A 15186-nucleotide genomic window follows, 5' to 3' on the forward strand; every position below is an offset into this window, starting at 1 on the left:
CATATACTGGGGCACAGTTACTTACCCGTCCCGTCGCGATCCCCACCGTGCGTTGTCCGACGCAGATTCGTGTCTACCGCGATTCACCAAGATCGTGCGTCCAACTTCCTGCATCTGTCCCCGCTGAGGTCCGCCGGAGTTCACCTTCTTCTTCCTGGTGCATGTGAGCGCTGATCTTGTGACACAATATGCTTTTTAAATTCCGCGGTTTGTCCGAATCAGTCGGGTTGTACGACGTTCACGCCCCCCAATTTGTGTCGCATGCAAGCTGGTGCCGATGTGACACAATCCGATTGCGAGCACCAAAAAACCGTGGCAATTCAGGGGAGAGCAGAAAAAAACCCCGAAACACGACGGAAATTGGCATTCGGACCCTTAGTAAATGTGCCTCATACTGTGCTGAAGGAGGCAAAAAGGAACTACCTGCCTGTATAGATCAATGGCAGGGGCGTAACTATAGGGGGTGCAGAGGTTGCGGTCGCACCTGGGCCCAAGAAAATTAGGGGGCCCTTATGGTGTCACTTTACCATATGAGAAGACTATTACTATAAACCATACATTATAGTCGGGGGCCTGGCACAGACTTTGCACTGGGGCCCATCAGCTTTTAGTTACGCCACTGATCAATGGGTAAGTTCAGTCTATACGGGAGCAATCCTGGTGTCTACGTTGAACGTATCCATGATATGTAATGTGAATGCTGCCCAAGATTTGGTTGGGGGTTTGATACTTATGCCTGCAGTGCATTGTCCCACTCGAAATGTCCAATTTAATAAAAAGAAACAAAATTCTTTATTTTCAAGTGAAAATCCCTATTTACATTTAAAAAGGTAGAAAAAAAAATGGAGCGTACAGAGAGACACCTTCATACAAGTCTTATTAAAGATTTCTCCTCCTTCTATCGGCAACATAATTCCAAACAGAAACCTAAATCCTGCATAGAAAATATTCACAAATCAGTAAAAGATGAAAATCCTAATCCTTATTGTTGTGTATATTATATTATAACATATAATTATAATATATTCCTATCACTGCCACTGACTACTCCGCCGTCCATTTTAGAAGAACTTGCCTGTATGCGAGTTGTATTTTCAGTCTGGACTTATATACTGTATATAGCAAAAATATAAAGGAAAAACGTGGAAATCCTGCATAGCTCTCTATGTAGGAAGACAAACCAGAAGTGGCATGGCCTCCATATTGGATCTGCCTATGATAAAGTAGCTTTGGCGAGTCTCCCTCTCAGAAGGAATAGACTTAGAACGAGGACACGCACGGCATTTCATCCCTCAGCTCCTCTTCATCTCTACAGTGCACCGATTCTTCATCGCTGTAAAATAGCCCTTGCCCCATCACGTCCTCTCCATTCGGCCTCCCTCCCGTACTTCCGCTCCAACTGCTTTTCCGACTCTGGCTCAGGAGGTCGCTGGCCGCGCTCTCCATCTCGTCGATGGTCATGTGACATGCGTCAGCAATCTCGCGCTTCGCAAAAGCAACAAACTTGGGGTCCCGTGCATAGAGGCCTAGACCCTCCGATATCAAAACCTATGAAATAAGAATAAAAATATTCACAGTGTGTTATACAAATGACCAGGGTCGGCTCCAGGTTTCAGTAGGCCCCTGTGTGATGGAGCCTCAGTGGGCCCCTTTGCAGTGAACTAATTCAGAAACAGTCTCCTAGTCTCATGTAAAATATTCCCTAGTTTATCATACCAATCATCCACATCATACTTATTTTATATACAGCCCCCGCATAGTTATTTTATATACAGCCCCCTCATGGTTATTTTATATACAGCCCCCTCACGGTTATTTTATATACAGCCCCCTCACGGTTATTTTATATACAGCCCCCTCACGGTTATTTTATATACAGCCGCCTCATGGTCATTTTATATACAGCCCCCTCACGGTTATTTTATATACAGCCCCCTCACGGTTATTTTATATACAGCCCCCTCATGGTTATTTTATACACAGCCCCCTCATGGTTATTTTATATACAGCACCCTCATGGTTATTTTATATACAGCCTCCTAATGGTTATTTTATATACAGCCGCCTCATGGTCATTTTATATACAGCCCCCTCATGGTTATTTTATATACAGCCCCCTCACGGTTATTTTATATACAGCCCCCTCACGGTTATTTTATATACAGCCGCCTCATGGTCATTTTATATACAGCCGCCTCATGGTCATTTTATATACAGCCTCCTCATGGTTATTTTATATACAGCCCCCTCATGGTTATTTTATATACAGCCCCCTCACGGTTATTTTATATACAGCCCCCTCATGGTTATTTTATATACAGCCCCCTCACGGTTATTTTATATACAGCCCCCTCACGGTTATTTTATATACAGCCCCCTCACGGTTATTTTATATACAGCCCCCTCACGGTTATTTTATATACAGCCCCCTCATGGTTATTTTATACACAGCGCCCTCATGGGTATTTTATATACAGCCGCCTCATAGTTATTCTATATACAGCCCCCTCATAGTTATTCTATATACAGCCACCTCATAGTTATTCTATATACAGCCACCTCATGGTTATTTTAACAACAGCCCCCTCATGGTTATTCTATAACAGCCCCCTCATGGATATTCTATATACAGACCCTTCATGGTTATTCCATATACAGTCCCCTCATGGTTATTTTATACACAGCCCCCTCATGGTTATTTTATACACAGCCCCCTCATGGTTATTTTATACACAGCCGCCTCATGGTTATTTTATACACAGCCCCCTCATGGTTATTTTATATACAGCCCCTCATGGTTATTTTATATACAGCCCCTCATGGTTATTTTATATACAGCCCCCTTCACCCCTTATGGATTCCTTATGTACAGCCTTATGTGGGCCCACCCAGCAGCCCTGGCACCTGCACGGGCACGCCCAGTGCTTGCGCCAGCACTGCAAATGAGGATCCTAAAGAAACATCTGACACCTAGTTGTAGACTACTTACCGCCTCCACCAGGCTATCTGCACTGCCCCTCTTTTCGGTCAGCCTCTGCCCAGGCACACGGAGCTGGGTGTAGGTACAGTAAGGAGCCTTGCCCTCTTCCTCTCTATACCAGTGAGTGCAGGGGATGGTGGGCAAGGTGCTGTCCTCCTCCACCAAAATAAGAGGTGCATAAAGTAGACGACCGCGTTTTGGAGGATTTGCCCAGGAATGTGGACCGCTTGTTGGATAATCGTTTCTCTGCCAGGAATCTGAACTTCCATAAACCTGTAGAAGATATAATGTAATGAAAATAGGGGCATCACTAAATACTTACAGGCTCTCATGCAAGAAGTGAGCTTAAGTCCTCTGTACCACCTTTTCTCTCACACCTGTAGCTAGTCCATACCTTTCAGCAGCATCATGTGACCCATTCACGGAGCAGGTCTGTTTTTAGGGTGGAACAAGCATCAACATATAAATTGAAGTTCTGAATACTGGAAAACCATCTCTGCCTCAACCCCTGGTTCTGAGAAGTCACACCTGGAAGCCTTGATATCATAAATCTCAGTGCAGTGATCATAAGGAAGGATTTATGATGCTTTTATCTCCTTTTTGTTAGATTTGTTACAGGGGCTTTTGAACCCCTCCTTGGTTAATGGGCCTGGTTGCATCTATGATCCCAGTAGCTATGCCAATGAATTGAAGGATCCTAGGTTTAAGGACACAAATTCTACTCACTCTGGTTCGGCAGGGAGGAGCGTTTTGATGGTATGTCCCTGGGATTGGAATATCATCACAGCTTCCCTGTCGTTTCAGGCACTGGATGCTGAATGAAGATTTGCTACCTATGATGAACAGAATGAGTAATTAGGTTATGTTCTTACAGGAAGTATACACTGGATATTTTCCAACCCGCACAAATATATCCTCTGCGTATGTGCCTGCAAATTCACTCTCCATTTACTGATATCTTGTGCAGTTTGTAGATAAGACTGGGTTAGATCTGAATCTGAACAGTTTCCGTCCGCAGCTCTGAACACACACTATATCTACAGAAACTATCCAACAGTTAAAGGGGTTTTCTGGGACTAAAATACTAATATGGGTTAATCATAAGTTAGTGACTGAACAGATGACTGCTGCGGCCTCTTCACTATTTTCCAATCACAGCACCAAAAGCGTACGGTGGGTGTGCGTGGTATTGCAACCTATAAAAATGGAACACACCACTTCAGTCATCTGATCTGATTTTGGGAGTCTGACCTCCCCCAATCATCATGAATAATTTAGTCCCACTCGGTCTATGCTCATGCAATGATTTCAAGCTGTCCAAATGATCCAAGATTATTACTGCATCTTTGTAGCTGCATAAAGTGTTTCCATACCTGGAGTAGGGGGCAGAAGTCTGCGGCGAGGTGGTACTCTGCCATCTACAGTACCATTAGCCCTCGGAACTGAAGGAGGTGCGGCAGGTGTGGGCGAAAAGTTTATTCTTTCTTCCGGAGATGCAGATCGCTTTAGATCCTCCAAGTTCTGCTTCCTAAGGGAACGTAGAAAGAGAAATATAGAATGGAATAGAGCGGAACTTTTCGTATTAACACAAAGTGACACATAATCCTGGGACATGTTCGATTTTTTTTAACATGTCTGATCCTTGGGTTTGTGCAGGGGTAAGTAGTGCCTGGCAGCCACTTATCTGCCCCCGGGCAGAGAATGGATAATTGGCTGATTATTTACTTTGCGGGGGAAAGTGTTGTATCACTGTCACTTCTGTTCTGGTGTAAACAAAACTCAGCGGGGCAGATCCCGCGGTGCGTTGTCCGACGAGGATTCAGGTCCAGCGTGACTCACTAAGATCATGCGTCGGAGTACCTCCATGTGTCGCTGCTGCGCCGAGGTCCGCCGGAGTTCTCCTTCTTCTTCCCGGTGCATGTAAGTGCTCGGTCTTGAGACACATTTCTTTTTTTAAATTCCACGGTTTGTCTGAATCAGTCGGGTTGTACGACGGCCCGCCCCCCGATTTCTGTCGCGTGCAAGCCAGCGCCGATGCGCCACAATCCGATCGTGTGCGCCAAAAAACCGGGGCAATTTGGCGCAAAAGAGAAATATTCAGGAAACCTGATGTAAGTGAGGCGTTCTGCCCCTTAGTAAATGTGCCCCAGTATCTGAGTGGGCAGAGATAACATCCTACATTCTGCACAGTCTATATGTAGTATAGCAGATGGAGGATTTTCCATGTGATATGATCCGATCTGCTGAGTCCCAGGGTTGTGGGTTAACTGCATACGTACACCCAGGGGGTTTAGCTCTTGGCCGATTGAGATTAATGAATTGATCTTTCTAAGATAACATTGCTAAGAATCTGGCTTAAACAATGTCAGGAAAACAAGGGAACCTCTGTCTACGTACTGCTGAATCAATTTTAAGATAGACTTTCCCATTCATTATAACTGTGCCTACAATGTCAACCATGACACTACGAGGATGATACGGTCTAATTTTTAACTATTTGAAAACAACAGGGCCAGCGCCATGAACCAAACTCAATCACCAAGAAATTAAATAAAATCCAAATGTTTTATTGGTATGTATTGGTAAACATTTGGATTTTATTTAATGTCTTGGTGATTGAGTTTGGTTCATGGCGCTGGCGCTGTTGTTTTCAACTAGTTTCACTTTGTTTTCCAGCGTTGTACCACATATATGGTAACATAACGGAGGTGCAAAAGTTTGTTTGCACAGTCTAATTTTTAGACATGATTATTTTGGACACCAAAATTTTGCTTAGTTAATCTCCTCCAATGAATGCGTTATAGTTTCTTATTTCTTCTTATTTTTTATGATATGATCATCATAGCCAGTCGCCCTCATTGTACACAAGTCACGTGACCGCTGAGGTTGGTGATTACCTGCAGTGGTCACGTGATTATTTTACATAGATGTGCATGGTGAAAATAAGCACGGACTGAACTTTCCTACTTTCAGGACTTTACCTCTCTGTCTCATGGTTATGGGGGTATACAGGGGAGGATGTCTTAGATCTCTGCTCATCTTCAGTAACAATTTCCTCTTGTTCTTCTACTGTCGGTGGTACAAAGGTGGCATCTGAGCTCCTCCTAGGGAAAACAGAAGCACAAAGTTTAGTAACATAAAAGAAGAAGGACTTGATCAGTGATTCTATTATTTTTACTAATCTTAATGGTAGTTAGTCCCATTGTCCCAGGGGGGTCTAACTACCAGGAATACGGACCATATATATAGAACCAATTTCCCAATAGAAAAAAACAACATTTAGTGCAGCATTTTGCGGATTACCTCCTTATTACACCAGCTCTGCTGATATTCTGTGTTGTGGGGTAAACAGCATCAGGTGGAGGTAATTGACACTTACTGCTATACATATCAGGAGACTCAGGAGTTAACTCATCTGTGACCATACGGTCTTTGAAGACTAGAAATATTTCATGTAGGCTGCACCCTGTTCACCTGCGTGTGCTGAGCGACCGCTTCTTCACACTAGTCCCACCGATCGGTGCTGAGGGAGGAGACAAAAGGCTGTCTTTGGACCCCCCACCGGATCTATTGACTAAAGATGATCTGCGGGGGGCAGGAGCCTGTTCTTCACGTCCTCCAATAGAGTTGGTGAGGGAGAGTACAGATGAAGAAAGCTGATGTTCCTTGACCAGATCTGGTGCCCCCTCACACAACGCCGTCTCCTCCACCACCTGAAAAGATGACATAAAAGAGAACTCACTCGGAGAGAGGCACAGGAACGCAATATTTCATTCACATAGAACTGATTCCATACCTGGCGCCCCAATCCCCTTAATGCAGAGAGGTCATCTTCTTCCAGCTCACAGGATAGCGCTCTTCTAATCTCAGATCCCAGATCCTGTAGGCTCCGCAATCCAGCCTGCAGAACGAGAAGGACACAAAATATAGAATTTGGATAAGTTTCCACATTACAGAAAATAGGTGCACCAGCAAGCAAGGCCACACCTCTTGTGCACCATGAAGCTAACTTGCATGAAAGATTACAGTGAGAGATGGCTGGGAGACAGGAAAAGTATCTCTGTAAGGGTTATGAAGTACCCTACACAATTTTGCTTTTACTTTTAGAATTTGAGTGACAATGAACCCCATGTGCAGGGACCTCTCCCATGTGCAGGGACCTCTCCAGTGTACAGGGACCTCTCCAGTGTACAGGGACCTCTCCCATGTGCAGGGACCTCTCCCATGTGCAGGGACCTTTCCAATGTGCAGGGACCTCTCCCATGTGCAGGGACCTCGCCCATGTGCAGGGACTTATCCACTCTCCTCTGCCTCAAGATGGGGTTCAGGGAACGCGGTTTTGAAGACAGGTCAATTTGGTAGACTATGGATCACATTCAGGCGCAGGCTATGGTCAAATTCTATATCAGGTCAGATATGGCGTAGAAGTACTTCACTGCGCTGCTGTCCACCAGGATTTATGAGGGGTCAGAGGCACCATCATACGTGGGCGAATTGAGTGCCATTTAGATAAATGTATCCCTACATTTAGTAGATATAAATTTAATATAACCAGCATTTATTACTGTAGTTGTGTTAGATAATCCAGATTACAGAGCAGATATTAACCTGTAATGTTGTAGAATTGCTTGGTAGGTTTTCTGTACCAAGAAGACCCTTTTCTTTCCTCCGGCGAAATTTCCGAAAGTAATCTTGGATCAGGAAAGTGGCGTAAAATTTACCCACTGTAACTTCTTCCTCTAAAGGATAAAACACAAATAGTGACAGTTGTTTTCATAAAAAGGTAGGTCCAGGTAACATGTGCAAGCCTTGCTATATATAATATACATCGGACGGACCTTCCGGGGGTGGGATGACTTCATCCAGTATCTTCTGTTTGGTTCTTTTCCAGATTTTTTTAATGACGGCTCTCAGCTCCTCGTTAGCAGCTTCCAGATTCCCTAAAAAGACATGGGAAGATGATTATCGACGGAGGCCTGCTAAAAATATAATTAGGCCAAACATTGCACAGAGCTTCATGCCGAGAAGCGACTTTCACACATCTCACAGGTCCAGATATCTTAAAATAATAAGCCCAACCTTACAGCTGACAGAATCTGATAACTGCATTGTCATTCAGATTGGAAATAACATTAAGGGTCAAGCCAAATCTGTGTCATATAAGGGTCCCCCACCTAATCCATCTCATGTTTTATAATAATATCATTCTCAATATTAATATTACATCTGGTCTTATCAAGGCAACCCCTGTCCATGCCTCTACTAGGGAAGTGTCACGTATACTTATGTCCTATCTACGGCATAGAGGATAAGCTGTAGATCATGGGGGGTCCACCACTACAACCCCCGCTATCATGAGAATTAGATCTATTGTGCTGCTGTCTGAATGGAGCAAAGGGTGCAAGGAATTATCATTCCAATAACTGGTAGTGGTCTAATCCCAGGGACGTGGCACAATCCCTTTAATGATAATAATTAAATTATATTTAGATTTCCTATTCTAGATTTTTATTAGTGGATGTTTGAAAAGACAAATCTACCTTCAGTTTTTATCCTTAAAGAAGTCCGCACCAGGGCAAATAGAGTAGCGTTGAATGTCACTGTACCGTCCGAATTTAGAGGCATATTCATGGCGACCAATCTCTGTGGAAGATATAAAGGATACATATATAATCCCTTAGTATAATGCTCAAGTATAATATGCCCTGTCCCTAGTGGCGTAATGTGAAGCTGCTAGGCCCCAGTGCAAAATGTGTGCCAGGCCCCCAATTATAATGTATTGTTTAGAGTTTTATTCTACTCATATAGAAAAGGTAGACCATATAGACCCCCTGGACCTCTTGGGCCCAGTTGTGACTGCACCCTTAGTACCCCTTCAAGTTACGTCCCTGCCTGTCCCGATGAGTACAAATCTTTCTTGTTAGCGGCACACAGATTATGGAATCTAAAGCCATACAGCATGGAGGTGCCATCATATCTCCCAAACATTTATACTTTTCTATGCCCGGTGTGAGACTTTTGTTTTTAAATCTAAGATCCTCAGATCGTACCAATGCCCATCTGTCCCAATGGGCACAATGATCATAGAGTATCCTGCGACCCAAGTGCTTATCTCCCCTTCTGCGCCAAACCAGGGAAAATAAAGTATTATACAGACGTCAATAAAATGTGCTGTCAATGTAAGGAATAGATATGCTAGGACCTTTAAATGTTCACTCGTACTTTTGATAAGGCGCTTGAATGAGGGACTGTCCTCTGCTGACCCTAATGGGTTATTATGGACACATAATGTACCTTACACAGGTAGCATACAGCAATGGCTTAATATGCTGTCAGATCACACACATATATTATAGTCACAATACAGGCTGCAATAAACCCTCTACAGCAGAAGTGGAAGGTGGCTGATAATAGAAAGATATTAGTGTTGTTTTGGCCGAAATTGGTCCACTCAGTGTACTGTACATCTCCCTGGAGAATTCATTTAGCAAAAATGGGACAGAACAAAAAAAAACGTTGGTTTTTGTGGATTTTTGGATACGGAGAAGCGGGTTGCTGGGACTGGCACCATATAAATCACATATAGATGTCCATGCCGCATGCAACAAAGCCACAGAGAAGCTGTGAAGCCTCCTATCATCACCGTGTGATGAGACCGAGGCTCATGCAAGAAAAGCTTTGCCCCCCACCACCAAATGTGTGAGTCACAAGCAGTGAGAAGCAGATGTCAGCAGGCAAATGTGCATGATTTCATTTTACCAATGATGCCTCCAGCACAGCAACGGGAAACCGCGTCCTGTAGACAGACACGGATGTGAAACAGCAGCAAATAATGGAACACAAGTCAATTGGGAAATGTGGAATATTTGTTTATTCCTTTATCTGTGCTAAAATTATAACAATACAGGTCTGTATCATTGTATATATTCACCTCACTGCTGACCCCTGCTGGAGGAAGAGGGGTAACTCAACCGAGGGTTTTATAATAGGGAATAGGAAACACTCATTGTAACAGCCAGGATATTCCTGGAGCCCTGCAGCGTGTGCTGTAGTCTTATACAGTCCTATAGTCTTGATGCTGTGTTAAATCATTATGCAGCTTTTTGTAATTCCCAAACAGAGCGAATCCAAGTTTTCCGGTTGTTTGAGACTGTTTAAAGGGGCTGTGCCATGTCTTTAATATATCAGTATCTAATGTATACTATCCCCTATCTATTTATAATCTTAGCACAACTAATTTGCCTCTCCTTATTTTAGTAAAAACTTGTATTCCCCATGAAACAATAAAGATGGAGCATGTTAAAACTTTCTGATCCAATGTTATTCCTTCGGGGGATTTCTAAATTGACAAGTAGGTGTTACCAGTTTTAGGTTTGTCCCTGGAGAGAGTATTAGACCGTACATAGACATCCCCTACAATGAGTAATACTGAACTGTCGATTTACTTATAGACTTCTAGGAGGAATAAAAGAGGAACTGCACAGCACTGAGGTATATGCATACATGGCTCATTATTATTATTTTATTTTACTAAAATAGAGATAAATGCCAATATAGTGAAGAGTAAGGGGATATGGGCAACACAAGCGGTGCAATCAGCTTGATCCCCACTCAAAGTACCATATATCAAACAATATTTATAAAAGATTCAAAAAAGAGTGTGAACTATATATAGAAATATAGTCTTTATTAATCATAATGAACACAAAATCAATAAAAATTTATAGGCACATAACATAGGAACAGTTTAAAAACAGAGGAGCAATGCATGAGAATAATAAGTAGTTGTAAACAGTAAATGTAGTTCAAAGGTAAAGTGGTAAAGTGCAATAGGCTAAAGTCAAGCAAAGTTACACAGCATATAGTAGATACATAGTAAGACAGTGGATACAAGTAAGGCGTGTTTCGCTAAGGCTTTCTCCCCTTGAGAAAGCCTTAGCGAAACACTTGTCGGGGTCGTGCAGTGCATGTTTGATTGTTTGGTATGGTAACTAAGCCTTAGGTGTATCCACTGTCTTACTATGTATCTACTATATGCTGTGTAACTTTGCTTGACTTTAGCCTATTGCACTTTACCACTTTACCTTTGAACTACATTTACTGTTTACAACTACTTATTATTCTCATGCATTGCTCCTCTGTTTTGAAACTGTTCCTATGTTATGTGCCTATAAATTTTTATTGATTTTGTGTTCATTATGATTAATAATATATTAATATATATTTCTATATATAGTTCAAACTCTTTTTTGAATCTTTTATAAATATTGTTTGATATAAAATAGAGATAATAAAGATAGTCAAACGTAGTCATGAGATGTCAAAAATGTTAAAAAATAATAATAATAGAACACAATCCGTGTAGATTCAGGAAGGACATTCTCACACTTTTGCTGATTTGTCAAACAGATCAACATCTTTAGATGGGTCCAGGGATCTATTATCACTATTTTTAAGCTTGGGTTTACTTGACTGATTGCACTGCTTGAGAACGTACCTATCTGCTTAAAACCTTGTCGTTCACTGTCTGATCTGGAGACTGCGTATGACCTCCTATATTGCTGGGTCACACCTGAAGGATCATATCTAGGGGTCTATCTCTTACTATAGGGAGATATTGCTATATCTCTTGCTATAGGGAGATATTTACCTTTCAGCACCAATATATTTTCCTTATTCATCTGCTATAATTTGGCTATTCATTACCTTACATGCCACACGGTGAGGGCAAAGCTTCCCAAATCCCAAGGGAGGTTGGATACGGCGTAGTAAAGTCACAACATCCAAGTGTTTGATACGACCCCTACAAAATAAAAAGGGTTGCGCATGTGCCGACTGCTCTATTCATCTTTATAGCGTTGATGGAAATTGCCGAGCACGGCACTAAGCAATCTCCTTCAGCACTATAGAATAGAGCAGCCAAAGCATATGACCGGCTGCTCTTTTCATCTCAGGCTGTGGCGAGTGTACAACAGACCCCCATTCTTCTGATCTGCGGGGGTCCCATCACTGAAACCCCCACTGATCAGCAAGTTAGCCCCTATCCATTTGATTGGGGCTGACTTGTATGTGGCTGGAGAACCCCTTTAAGAACTTACTTTGCCTCAGGGTCATATTCAGACCAGATCCTCTTAAACTCGTCCAAATGATGGGGACCAAGAATGGACCAATCTCTTGTGAGATAATCAAAGTTATCCATGATGACGGCAACAAACAAGTTGATGATCTGAAATGGAAAGACGTAATTAATGGAGTCTTTATTAGAAACAAACAAGTCAATTAATACAGAAGCAATAAAACCAATAAACTGCTGGGGAAAAAGAACTCCCAGTTATTAGATAGACTGGCGGCTCCGCAGTATTGTGCCAACCTCTGTGAAACTTATTAAAATTGATTTGTGAGGTGAATCCTCACAGATTTCGCCCATGTTCTGTGGCCTGAATACAAAGCAGGACCTCTCAGGCTTCAGGCAGGGTTCAGCTTATATGAGATGGAAATGGAGTCACGTAATACGTCTCAGTCGCTGGAGTGCATTATACGAGGTCTCAGAAATAAAGCCAAGAGGATGATAATGGGGCATTAGCATGAATTTACCTCAGAAAACCTCATATCACTAGCCGCCAATTGCAGATGGAGGGCTTGAAATTGAGGATAGTCACTATGCTATCATTCTGCTATAAATGACTTAGGCTTTCTATATGATAATACCACTTTCATAGTACGGCTCTGTAAGCTCCAGCGTGGAATCCTAAAAAGAGTCCTTGATTCTAAAACCAAAAGAAATACAAGTTCCTGGTTCGGCCTATTGTGTGCAGTTTTTCAATAGTGTATTTGGCTATTCCTGAGGTAACTTGATCTCACAGATAATGGCTATACAAAAATTAAGCCCCCCCATACACTTTAGAGGGCTAGAACAGCTATCCCGGCCCAGTTCCTTATACTACAGCCGCAAGCAATTCAGCCAAGCAGTGCCATGTTCTGTCTGTAATAATAATAATAATAATAAAAAATCCTTTATTTATAACGCACACAGATTGCCAAATCAGTCCCTGTCCCCAATGGGGCTCACAATCTAATCAACCTACCAGTATGTTTTGGAGTGTGGGAGGAAACCAGAGGACCCAGAGGAAACCCACGTAAACACGGAGAGAACATACAAACTCTTTGCAGATGTTGACCTGGATGGGATTTGAACCCAGGACCCCAGCGTTGCAAGGCAGAAGTGCTACTCACTCATCCACTGTGCCACCCAATCCCATGACTTGAACCCAGGCCTGTAACAAGGTTTTAGTGGAAAGTTTGCTGCATTTAATTCACCAGTGTCCCACTTTTAGGCTTTTTCGCATGGCTATGTTCAGTCCATGAAATACTGACCCATAGGAATCTAGACTCCCAGCATTTAAATAAAGTATGTCCTGTAATCATCCATTATCAAGCCCCCCCATCAACATGCATGATGGAGCTCAGCCTTTACTTACCAAAAACGCACAAAGCATGAAGAAGCTGATAAAATACACAATGGCGAAGTTGCTTCCGCAAGTAAACTCTTCTTCCGGACCAAAGTCAGATTCAATGTCACATCTCTTGCCTGGTAAACTGGCTAACATGATCTCTTGCCAGGCCTCACCAGTGGCACATCTAAGAAGAAGAGCAGTCACCGGTATAAGTCACAAGATTGCTGTCCTTCCGATATACATACACACATATATATATATTTGAAGAGTCATATTTAACCGTATTTAACTTCTTAGGTCCTTGTTTTTAAGATACAAATACAAAGGAGCCTAAGGGGCTCCGAGCTCCAGTAACAGCTATGGAACCTGGAGCCACTAGGGCTCATTTGCATAATATTTAAAGTCTTTTAAAAAAAAAAAAAAAACAAGGGCCTAAGAAGCTAAAAGAAGAGCAGATCCTGCCAGAGGGGGCACACACAAGTATGCCGGCATGCTTGGTTTACAAACCTTCATTCTGGTGGTAGATTTCCTTTAACAAGCTTAATGTGTTCTGAAAGATGAGAGTCTTATCTTTTTTATAACATCAGCAGCATGTTGCTAGATACTATAAAACTGAAGATATGGCCATCTGAAGTGACGCTCTCTCTGCAGCCTCTAAACTTGACTCCTCTCAGACAAAATGTGACTATTTTCAGCCCATTTTCACATGACTTTTATAGGTAAATGGGTGAGATTTCACGTATAAGAAGGAATTCTGGAAAGGGGGGTTTCAGTAGTTTCATGGGTTAAAATCTGGTGACAGTTTTCCTTTAAGGAGTGTATCACTATATTTTATCTATTATTGTATGAAATCTGATTATGGATCTATGACAGGTACCAAAACGGATACAGTACAGATCCCATTATAGAACAGATGAATGTCAATCTGAACCGACATGTTATAGTTTAACATGACCAATTTTCTTTCCATCACATTCGCCATTGGGGAGACTCAACCAATATTTTACTCCCACAAGGGATCTTATATTAAGTGCAGCATTTCTCATGGTCCCCCAACATCACCATCATCATCATCTGTGAGCTGTGTGATACAGCTGGTGACACTCGTACCTGAAGAGCAGCAGCACAGCCTGGGGGAAGGTCTGAAAGTTATTATTCCGGTTAATTTGCGTCCCATCCTGCATGGCAATTTTTCCAAATGTCTATAAACAAGAACAAAGCAGAGGTAAGAGAGATAAACCCGGCTCACTCTGCGTCTGTAAATGGGAAGATATAAGTCACTCCCTGCACACGTCTGACTCACCTGCATGCCGATGACAGCATAGATGAAGAATATCATTGCTATCAGAAGAGCAACATATGGCAAAGCCTAGAGGCGGAGGAAATCATAAGGAGAGATGTGAAAAGTCTCATAAAACAACCTACATGGCGAAAAAGGCTTATTCTGAGACTGCCGCTGCTAAACAGGGTCAAGGACAGGTTACCAGTCAATATAGATATAGATCTATCACAGTTAAAGACAGCTTAAAGGGGGTGTTCAGCCTATGGATATGAATGACAAGTACATGGATATGCAGACACCTCTTAAAAAGGTGTAAGTAGCAAATATTTATAGCTGCACACTCATGCTAACCCTTGTGACGTGACATCCTACAGCAATGGCCGCTGTGATCACATAGGGGCTCATTTACTAAGGGTCCGCGGAGCGCATTTCCGTCGAGTTTCGTGTTGATTTACATTTTGCGCCGAATT

General features: G+C 42.5%; 1 protein-coding gene across 4 annotated transcripts in view; it reads right to left on the reverse strand.

Moving 5' to 3' along the window:
* Positions 1-768: 768 nt before the first annotated feature.
* Positions 769-15186, reverse strand: part of CACNA1F (calcium voltage-gated channel subunit alpha1 F) — a 64787-nt gene continuing 50369 nt past the window's right edge. For all 4 annotated transcript variants that reach the window (XM_072124224.1, XM_072124222.1, XM_072124223.1 and 1 more), the window contains 15 exons: positions 14738-14803; positions 14545-14636; positions 13459-13618; positions 12079-12206; positions 11687-11783; positions 8521-8623; positions 7819-7920; positions 7589-7719; positions 6777-6881; positions 6455-6693; positions 5962-6084; positions 4354-4508; positions 3707-3813; positions 2990-3253; positions 769-1548 (listed from right to left, as the gene is read on the reverse strand). In XM_072124224.1, coding sequence (XP_071980325.1) covers positions 1261-1548; positions 2990-3253; positions 3707-3813; positions 4354-4508; positions 5962-6084; positions 6455-6693; positions 6777-6881; positions 7589-7719; positions 7819-7920; positions 8521-8623; positions 11687-11783; positions 12079-12206; positions 13459-13618; positions 14545-14636; positions 14738-14803 — 2160 coding nt within the window. In that variant the 3' untranslated portion in view covers positions 769-1260. The remainder of the gene's footprint in view (positions 1549-2989; positions 3254-3706; positions 3814-4353; positions 4509-5961; positions 6085-6454; positions 6694-6776; positions 6882-7588; positions 7720-7818; positions 7921-8520; positions 8624-11686; positions 11784-12078; positions 12207-13458; positions 13619-14544; positions 14637-14737; positions 14804-15186) is intronic.

This window comes from Engystomops pustulosus, chromosome 9, assembly GCF_040894005.1.
Source record: "Engystomops pustulosus chromosome 9, aEngPut4.maternal, whole genome shotgun sequence".
In the NCBI taxonomy this organism is placed as follows: Eukaryota; Metazoa; Chordata; class Amphibia; order Anura; family Leptodactylidae; genus Engystomops; species Engystomops pustulosus.